The sequence below is a fragment of the Morone saxatilis genome, unplaced genomic scaffold (genome assembly GCF_004916995.1).
Source record: "Morone saxatilis isolate NCDOM2014 unplaced genomic scaffold, NCSU_SB_2.0 Contig7, whole genome shotgun sequence".
Taxonomy (NCBI): Eukaryota; Metazoa; Chordata; class Actinopteri; family Moronidae; genus Morone; species Morone saxatilis.
In genome coordinates, this window is record NW_023340246.1 from 9646402 (window position 1) to 9656948 (window position 10547).

At 40.5% G+C, this 10547-nt stretch overlaps 1 protein-coding gene across 1 annotated transcript in view; it reads left to right on the top strand.

Moving 5' to 3' along the window:
- Positions 1-1640: 1640 nt before the first annotated feature.
- The window catches only part of si:ch73-21k16.5 (dihydroxyacetone phosphate acyltransferase), an 18136-nt gene continuing 9229 nt past the window's right edge, over positions 1641-10547 (top strand). The window contains exons 1-9 of the mRNA XM_035678219.1: positions 1641-1805; positions 3112-3312; positions 3404-3580; positions 4575-4704; positions 4853-4980; positions 5098-5173; positions 5502-5653; positions 5846-5976; positions 6254-6495. Coding sequence (XP_035534112.1) covers positions 1794-1805; positions 3112-3312; positions 3404-3580; positions 4575-4704; positions 4853-4980; positions 5098-5173; positions 5502-5653; positions 5846-5976; positions 6254-6495 — 1249 coding nt within the window. The 5' untranslated portion in view covers positions 1641-1793. The remainder of the gene's footprint in view (positions 1806-3111; positions 3313-3403; positions 3581-4574; positions 4705-4852; positions 4981-5097; positions 5174-5501; positions 5654-5845; positions 5977-6253; positions 6496-10547) is intronic.

The following is a 10547-nucleotide window of genomic DNA, read 5'->3' on the forward strand; positions in this document are numbered from 1 at the left end:
TACACACTGGACCTTTAAAATTAATTATTTATTGCTGCTGACAAGAGAACAGAAAACACAACACAATCTTTAATGTTCATAGCCATCGGTTTACTCTCAAAATCAATGAGTAACTGATGCGAAAAGCTGAATTATTTAGATTTTTCTGTTGAAATCACAGTCTCTGTAGCAGAATGACATTTCTGTGATGACCTTCATGAAACATCTTTTAATTTATCCACACAGTTAAAGTTCCTATTGATCATTTAGACTATGCGACTGTTCCATCCCCTAAGATTTATCTGTATTTCCATTAAGTGCCATTAAGTATATTTTATTTATTCACCTGATTCTATATTGACTGATACGTGTAGTTTACACTTGTGTGTTAACATACACCTATTTGTTATTTTACTGTAGAGTTACTGCCATTCCCTTGTAATGTCACTTAAAGCAAAACCCAAATCTGAAAACCCTTATCAGACTTTCCACAGCTTAGAGAGGATCATATGTTTGACCTTTTCTCAGTAACAGACACTTGAAAAGGGATCTGTATTCCTTATAATCCCACTGATAACCTGAAGTCATATACAGTATATGAGCAGGAGCTGCTATCATGGTGACCTGCAATTTAAAAACTACAGTATCATTCATTACAGGAGGTCTGAGTCAGCTTATGACACAAGATGTGTATATAATGCTTGAACACTGTTATTATTCTTTCCATGAAAGAGCTAAAGTAGCCTAAAAGTGTGATATATTTGCCTTAACTGTGAACAATATGCTCAATAATTTGTTCATTTACTCCCTCCACTCCTTCTTTTGACCAGTTCACTGTTAAATTGGTGTAATCAACCTCAATAAAAAGAATGCCTTGGTACATCAGTGCCTGTGTCAGCGTCCATTAACCCTTGTGTTAACTCTTTGTCCTCCTTAATCACATTCACCTGAACAGCAAGAGGTAAAATGTGTTCTTGATCTTTAAAACAATAGCTGGCTAGACTTTCTCACCTCAAGGTCCATTTAGTAGCTGTTCTGAACTTCCTCCAGCCATCTTGAATCTCTTTACTTGTCTGCCATCGGCCATCAGTGTGGTGCATCTGGCGGCTTATAGATAGATAGACAGAGGGATGGAGGCTGACAGGATGTAGGTTTACCTGAACGGGCCCTCATCTTTCTGGCCTCCATGCCAATCCATGATTAATGCTTGATTCAGATTAAAATGTTTTTTTTATATATATTATACATTATAACTCACATTTACTATTACAGCTCCGTAATAAAAACATACAGAGAATTATTAACTATTTGACCCTTAAGAGGCCAACACGTGTTATATATAGGGGAGAGGTTTTCTCCACTGCAAGGGCACCTTAAAGGGCATTTATGCTGTTTTTTTTCAAACATGGGGACACTGAATCCACCAGTGACTACACACTGCACTAAAATGACATTTTTTATGAGTAAAAGTATAATTAATAACAATGTGCAGACAGAGTGTCAGGCATCTGCTTGTTCAGATAAACTTCTCTGTATCAGTGCCAAGCAGCAAAACTCAGCTGTTTCACTTTGCTACATCCACCATCACGCACTGCCGCGTTGTTAGAGAGCACAGAGCTGCACATTGCACATACAACATGCGGGAGGAGTTTCCAAAACCCAGCGACACCATTGGCCTGCGCCCCGGGGTGCTGCACTCTACGCAGAGTGTATCGAAGGCAGCTTTCGAGTACGGAAAACGAAAGTCGATGAGGACAACCACCTGCAAGGGTCGTTTGTTTGTTTGTGTGTGTGTGTGTGTGTTGCTGTGAAGAATGACGGACACGGTAAGCAGCTTTTTAAAATGAGTGTGTTTTTTCATCGTGAACACTTGTTGCGCCCTGTCCCTGCGCACAGTGCCGGCTCAGCTCAAACGCTTTAAAAGTGAACAGCGGGTATAAATTATAAAGTGTGTGCTGACATCGAGACTGAATGAGAGAGATGCATTGGATGTGTTTGCCGCTGTCACGTTCAGTTTCACGCTGAGCCCGGTGTTTAGCTGTAAATAGTGCGCACAGAGCTGTTCGACGGTATCAGCTGCAGAAACTTTGGCCTACTTAGAAACTATTTATGTTGCTCAATAGGCTGTTAAACAACATCAGCGGTCCATAGTGCGAAACAAAAGATAGTGCAGGCAATGGTCAGTGTGTTGTTTCTGTCTATAACTGGAGGAGAACCTCCTGGGTGTTTAAAGAACCCTTTCAGACACGTTTTAAGATGTTTTAAGAATGAAAAAGTAGGTTCTCACATACAAGGAATTGTGCCTTGGTATATTGGTGCATAACAATAAACATAGTAAGGATGAAAGCAAGTGCTGCAGGTCGAAATCCTAAATAAAAAACTGACAATAACATGAAAACATTTAAATACAATAAAAAACAATATGTATATGGCCCTTTTTAAATGGAAGCTGTACAGTTTGTGCAATAGTCATATAACATATACACATAACAAGACATATACTGGTACTCTGTTTGGAGTAATGATTTGTGTCTGATATAGGTTTTAAAAAATATATAAAAATAAGCTCTATTACCTTGTAAAACTTTTTAGGCCCACATCTACTCCCTCTCTCCTTAAAAAAACCCCGAATCAGTGAATATGCAAATGTTTTCCACAAAAGGTTTAACCGCTGGACACAAGATGTCTCCGACTTCAGTCCATTCTCACCGTTCATGTTCAGGTTTTGAAATCACTCCTATAAAATGCATATTGGACTGTGATTGGCTTCCAGTGATGAAGCTTTAAGATTTAAGTTCAGTACAGAGATTAAAAACTTCAGCAGATGAATGTGAAAACAGCTTTCTGGTGTCCAACATACAAATTACATAGTCATGCACAAAATACATTTATGAGTGGATGGGGGGCTTTAGATTTTAATGGCCGACAGCTTTCGACAATGTTTGTTTCACATTGTGTGAGTTTTTTTGCGTAGGTCCTGCTTAATTGACCCACTTCTTCTTTCTCTTGCTTTCCTCTCACATACCTGAGTCCCACCGTGTAGTTGATTGGCCATGTTCCTATTCTGTTCTTTTATATTCTATTTAAGGTGTCAAACATCTGTTTAACATAAGCATGTCTTCCTCCTCCCAGTATAGGGATTCAGGCAGAGCAGGCCTGGAAGATGATGAGGAGTTTGTAGATATATTGGAGGAGAGGAGGCGCAGCAGTGATCTTGGCTATGCCTTCAGGACCTTCAACCCCCACCCCTACAAAGGGGCCCCGTCCTGCTCCACGGCTGACCTCAACAAAGCCGTGCTGGAGTCCCAGTATCTAAGCTACATGGCCAAGGAGGTGGGATGGTGTGATTTGAAAAGATGTAACAAAGAAGTTTCACATTGTTCCTTCCATGGACTTTGAGTCTTTTTCCTGCATTCCTCCTCAGATCGCCATGGAGACGGGGTCATCTGTGGAGGAGGTGAGAGAGGAGGCGTGTGGGATTTTGGAGGAAATGTCTCAAAACCTGCAGCTGGGGTTTATCAGGCTGATGGCCTACACCCTCAACAAGGTGTTCAAGAGACTCTTCACCAGCATCTTGGTCAACATGGAAGGACTCAACATGGTCAGGACCACACGACTAATCAATACTGTATTCAGAACAGCGGCACATTACAGTATATGCACCAGTTTCTTAGAGTTTGAGAGCAGCTTCTATGTAATTGTTAGGCATTTTAACATACATAGGCACTGAATCTTAACGGGTTCTGAGATATCTGTCTCTATCTGTGTTTGTCTGATTAAACAGCAACCCTAGCTCTGTCTGTACGTAACAAAGTCTGCCTACTTACACCTCTGAGCTCACTAATTAGCATGGTATCAATCAATCAATCAATCAATCAATTAATACGACTTTTATTTGTATAGCACTTTTTATACAAGCAAATTGTAACACAAAGTGCTTCACACATTAAAACACCCTCCCACACAAAATAAGCAGCTATAAAAGGAAAAGGATTTAAATGTAAATATATATAGAAAAAAGGGGATAAAACATAATATTAATAATAATATGCACAACATAAATATATAGACAAATAAATAAGTAAACGGAAATTTATTAAAAAAGTTATATTTCATTTGTTTAATCTGTACAAAACCCAAAGTGTAAAAGCAACAGGTTGTGGTTTTACAACAAAGCCAGGCTAGCCGTTTCCCCCTGTTTCCTGTCTTTGTGCTAAGCTAGGTGACCGCTGGCTGTAGCTTCATATTTACTGTACAAATATGAGAGTGGTATCAATCTTCTTATCTGACTCTAAGCAAATGACTGCCATATTTACCAGGGTCTGTTCAGCAGTTATATGTAATTAATGTAAACAATAAAATGTTTCAGTACATTTAAATGTGTGTTTAAATACATTAAATAATGGCAAGTTGTCTTAAAGTAAGAACAATTTTGACAAATCTGCTCTGAGATTAAGACTGTAACTGACAAAAAGGTTAGTTGAGATATATTTATATTCATATGTTTTCTGAAAATCTGCACACAAGTGTTGCTCCTCAGACTACTATACCAGAAGCCTGCTGTTGATACAGTATTTGACTTCCGTCCCTTGCAGCTCCAACAAGCCGTTCAGGAGAGTCCCGTGATCCTGATGCCCAATCACAGGAGTTATATGGACTTCTTGGCTATCTCCTACATCCTGTTCACCTACGATATCCCAGTTCCTGTTATTGCTGCAGGAATTCGCAAGTATCTATTTGAATTAAAACAACAGAATATCATGGAGTTAGATAAAAACATCTCTAGTAAACATTTTCATGACTTGTACCTTTGCTTGCAGACGCTCACTTCCCTCTCTCCCTATATAAATTCCTCCTTCTTTCCACTGTAAAGCTCTTGCAGGGATGAAGATGGTCGGAGAGATACTGCGTCGCTCCGGAGCTTTCTTTATCCGACGTGCCATTGGCTCTGACAAACTGTACTGGGCAGTGCTGTCAGAATATGTCAAAACCATTGTCAGGGTAAGACATAATAATCTTTTGGAAATTGCTTTAGCTTTGTTCAACTATGTCCAATTCATATTTGTCTAGCTATTTCACCATCTGTAAAGAGGACTTTCAACAATTTGTTTTTTGTAGAGAGGATTTGCTCCTATGGAGTTTTATGTGGAAGGCCTGCGGAGTCGCACACTGAAGTCTCTGGTACCAAAGTTAGGTAGGTGTCAAGTTAGCACTCTGGTAGTGTGTGTCCCAAAGTATTTAATTATTTTGTGGTCTTTGCAGCTTGAAACAGCTTGATGATAGACCTTAGAGATGAGAATGACAGCCTTTTCTCCTCTTTTTTTACTCCATACCAGTCTTTCTCCAACCCCTTGATTGTTGAGTTAATTAGTTTTTTATATTTGAATATTTGAATATATTGTGTCTAGATATTTTCAGCCAATGCAGCTGTATGGTATTCTGTATTTAGGTTGTTTTCTAATTAAATGTCTGTACTTTTTGAAAACTTGACGATATTCTACAGTATGTGCTTGTGTCTGCAGGTATGATGCACATGGTGCTGGAGCCTTTTTTTAAAGGTGAGGTGTATGACATCACATTGGTTCCCATCAGCATTAGTTACGACCGAGTACTGGAGGAATCGCTGCTTGCCCACGAGTTACTGGGGGTCCCCAAGCCCAAAGAAAGCACCACGGTAAGTTCTGGTCACATTACTTCTCTTTCCGAAACCTTACCAACATTGTTTGTTCGAGATGTAAAAAATACAGTAAACAAGTTGGTCTCTAACCTCACAAAATCATTAGAGCAGGTCAGAAGGGTTCATGCATGAATAAAGCTGATTATCTGTGGCTCGTGATTCACTCCCAGCTTTGCTCTCTCTCTGCAGGGTCTGCTGAAGGCTACCAAAGTGCTGCAGGAAAATTACGGCAGCATGCATGTGAACTTTGGTCGACCCATGTCAGTCCGACAGCTGTGTCAGGGCAAGATAAACCGCTGCCAGTACAACCTCGTACCTAGGTAGAAAACATTTAAAGACATACAGGATATTAAATCATTTTATTTTACATATGTGTCGCACTCATACAGGGCTGTAGACAGGATTACAGTAGCCACCAACCAAACTTTTTACTTAATTTATCAGTTAAATTATATCTTCTGTTACTGTTATGGCATCTCCCTGCATTAGTGCCAAGTAGTCTGGTGAAGAATAATAAAGAGAAAAAAATAATTGGCCATGTTCCTCCATCCTTCCTGCTCACTTTCTCCTCGTCCTTCCCTTTACATCTGTTTACAGAGATCTTCCTCAGAATCCCAGTGCAGAGGCTCAGGCCTGTGTGAGTTGGCTGGCTCATCTGATGGTACGAATCCAAGAGGAGGGCCTTCTGATCAGCCCTTGGTCTCTGATGGCCTGCATGTTGCTCCAGACCCCAACCACAGTCTTAACAGAGGAGGGCCTGCTGTGGCATCAGCTTACAGAAAAAACCCTCTGGCTGAGGAAGCTGGCACTGGACTTTGGGGCTCGCCTGAACTGGCCTGGTGGGTGAGAAGATAGACGGTTTATGGATGATATATTTGCAGTAAATATTGTATCGTTTTTTCTTAATTGAATTGAGAACGGATGCAACTGCTCTTCTATCAAAAAGCTCTTCTGTCAATGATCCTCAGGTGAGGTTTACTGTTCCCCTCAATGACCAGTAGGTGGCATTTGCCTATTGCATTTCAAGTCAATCAGACAAAGCTAATGCAGATAAGTCACAATGGAGGAAGTACTCAGATCCTTTATTTAAGTAAAAGTACTGATACCGCACTGTACAAATACTGCAAAAGTCCTGCATTGAAAATGTCAGTTAAGTATGTAAGTATAATTAGAAAAATGTACTTAAAGTATTAAAAGTAAAATGACCTAATACAGGAAAACATCCACCATCATACCATTATAGTATTATGTCATTAGATTATTATTAGTCATGCATTCATGTTAAAGTTTTATAGATTGTTTGTAAAAAATAGTCAAATTAATGAGAAATACAATTACCCAGTGTGACATCATCCCAATACTTGTTTTGTACAAGCAATAAGTTAAAATTATTAAAAAATAAATATTAATATAAGAAGCATATATAAATATAAAATAGTGAAACAGATTAGAGGAAACTTATTACATAGTGGGTAACTCTGTGGTCTATCAGAAAAACTATACAGTCTTTATTCAACCACTCACAGAGAATATGTATGAGGGCTTATATAGTACCGAAAGCCTAGATTTGCGGGGGGCTAATTCTGTGTTAGCTGTTCACCTGCCCTCGCTAACGTTGTCACTGATGCCCCAGCCGTCCGCCAGAGCCTGACAAAAATCGTTTTCTGCTGGTCGGATGTATTCTAGTCTCGCTTTCATAGGTGTTGTTGGAAGCTCCACTCGCTGAGGCCAGCGACCAGATATTTTTAGTATTGATGTGTTGAATTGGCGAGTATTAGGTGAGGTTTGAACATAAGCTGGATGGTAATGATGTTCCAAGAGGTCATGGGTTCATGTCTGCCACTTTCTGTTTTACCTGTAGAGGTGATGAGCTCTGTGGCAAAGGTTCGGCACAGCAGGTAGGTGAATTGTTTTCTCAGTAGAGCACTATGGAACGTTCCTTCTTCACAGAGGTGTTTATTGCCTTGTAACGTTTCACCTCTGGACTATTGAAATTTTACTACACCGAGTTATTCTAATAACCTAATGTATAGTTGAAAGAAAGAATGTCGTCTTGCTCTATTTTTTTATCTATTTTTTTGGTTAATGGTGTATTTTGATTGATTCAGTAATACTTATCTGGAATCGCATTTACTTGAGTTATACGTCTAACCCTAATATGTGGTATATGCTTAGATCATGATAATCTTATATGTCTTATGAAGTACATCTGATATCGTTGACTGGTATTATTTTTGTTGTTTTTTTTCGTTGCATTTCCAATTGTAAGCATTAACATTCAACAAGATAGTGCAAGGTGTTTTAAGACAAAAAGAAGACATCTTAATATCGGTATAAAATTAACCAGATAAGAAGTTATATTATTGTTTGGATATTTGTTTATTTGGTAATATTTATTGGATAGATTATGCAGATCTTACTGGTGATTTTTTTGCTGCGCTATTTTTTCAGTTGTATAACATCAGTCAACATACTTCTTATTAAATCGTATCTTAAATCATATACTAAGAGCTCTAGTCTGTTAGAATGCGCGAGTTTTTAATTTCCTCCTATTTTGCAATTTGATTATTTGCGTTTTGTTCCAGGTGAACCTTTTTGTAAATTCATTTCATTCGCTGTCCGAGGTCTTCCAACTAACAATCTCTTTGGTGTCTCAAATTCCAATGAGAACAGACATTAATTGCTTATATCATAGGCAGGGCGTTGATCACTGACAGAAGATGACGTTTATTAGTCATTGGAAGGACAAAGTCAACACGTCCAGACAGAGAATCTGGACTGCAGCTTGACTGAGCCAACCCATGACTAACCTTGAATCTCATTCCATGCACTTTGTCGTTGTTATTGCACGTCTGAAGAGGCATAAAGATCAAAAGCGCTGGAAGACGTCTTGCAATCTCAGAAGCTGGCCTGCAGGAAGGATAACCTACTCCGATCCCTGCGTCCAACTTACGTCCATCTTGGCGGGTGTCCCTGTAGAGATGAAGCTCTTTGGTGTTACTGCTGCTCCGCTATTGTCTCTCCAACGGTATCGGACGCACGCTTCTCACAAGTCCGTGAGTAGATCGGATGAAGCCGGACTAGTCAACAGGCATGATAGATACTATTCTCCACCAGGGCTTAGATTATAAGGTATCTTACAATCGAATCACTCGATCACCTTTTATACCTTTATACCTGGTGAGTCAGTGTTGCGTTACTTCTAAATTGTAGACCACAGGACACTTGGGATCATTGTCTGTCACCTCTCACAAGACTTGTCTCACCACTGTTAACAGTGACACATAAGTTTTCGCTCTTATCCGCCATTGCTGTGTCGCTGGAGGAAGCTGAAGCTGCCTACATGAGCTGTTCTGTTACCTACGGGATCTTCCAGGGAATGAGCGTAATTCGTTGATGAATGACGTCCCCGTGTTAGTAAGCACCGTCTGCCAGTAGCCTAAGCCTGTGAATCAGATACGGTGGATCTACAATATCGAATGCAACTGAGGTACATACCTCTCTCTTTAACAGGGATGATGATTATGTTGTTGATGAAACCTCTGCCTCGTCTCCTTACACCTTCCCTTGCTGTGCTCTCTTGTGAACAGTATGGCTTTGGCGAGCATTTCTCTGGCTAGGACGCACAGCAAAATGCATGCGATTCTATAGGAGGACGCAGCCATTTCAGCCAACCGCCGCTCGCTGTCATTGGATCACTCATCCTCGCTGACTTGGCCTTCTTCGCTCACAGCTCTTCTCCTGATACAGGTTAGAGACGCGGCTCCGGCTTTACGGTGGCAGCCCTACCGTCAGCGCGCGGACACGCGTGGATGAAGATCTCACATCAGAGTCAGGCGGACTGTCGCAGACGAACATTACCCGGCATCATTTCATCCCTCGTCAAAGGGGTCACTGTCTCATACTGTATTCTCTTTACGTACGCCTGGTGTCTTGTGTGTGTGCTGTTTATGCTTGACTGCATGTGTTATTGGCACACGGCATCCTGTGAACGTCAGCTACCCAGTCTTCACATCTCGGGTCTCTCAGCGATACCAACGCGTTTTAAGCTTAAAGTGCCACCTCCACTCGCACCATCTCCTAAACGTGAACCTGAACGCTTGTCGCCCAACTCACATTCATCTAATCATTGTCTGATGTACCTCAGAGCCTTCAGAGTCCCAAAGTGAGAGGGGCTGAGAGATTCAACCTGCGCAGGGAACACTAACTCGCCTTACAGGTACCATTTACCTAAAAGTACCTGTCAATCTAAAGGCAGAGATGGTAACAATTTATTGGTTGTAAGCAACAACGCTTCCAACCAGTCGGCCAGCTCGTTTTCCCCCGTCTGCTACGCTCTTGGAAGCGACTTCAGCACCTTGCGCTCTGTTCAATTTGCTGGTTTCTACCCACCTCACGCGTAGCTTCCCAAAGTTGACGCCCAGCAAACGTCCAAACGCACAAAAAAAGGAAGTAGCAGTAAGAGGCAGCGGGCTGCAGGGTTCAAGCTGCAGATAGCAGACAACTGTTACACCACTTCAAGTGGGTCAACGAAGTGTTATTAATTATACTTCCACTGTTTTTTTCAGGAACAGTCTACTCATTCTAGCCTTTAAAGTGCAGCATTTCAAGTACTTGTAATTGTGCATTGTTGCTTTTTATGCCACTCTCAATACTTCTACTCCCATTAGCATTCTAATTGGCAGGCTTTAGTTACCAGTTACTTTTTCTTTCAATTAAAACATACAAGAGAGCTCATATAGATATGATGTTGAAATGTTTTGTACCTAAATTTCAGCTAGCCAACAGTATAGAGGTAAGCTCATGAACCCTGACAACAATCTAGCTACGATTAATTAAATAGTGTGAATGACTTTTTAATATATCATGCATACATTTTTTTTTATTATTT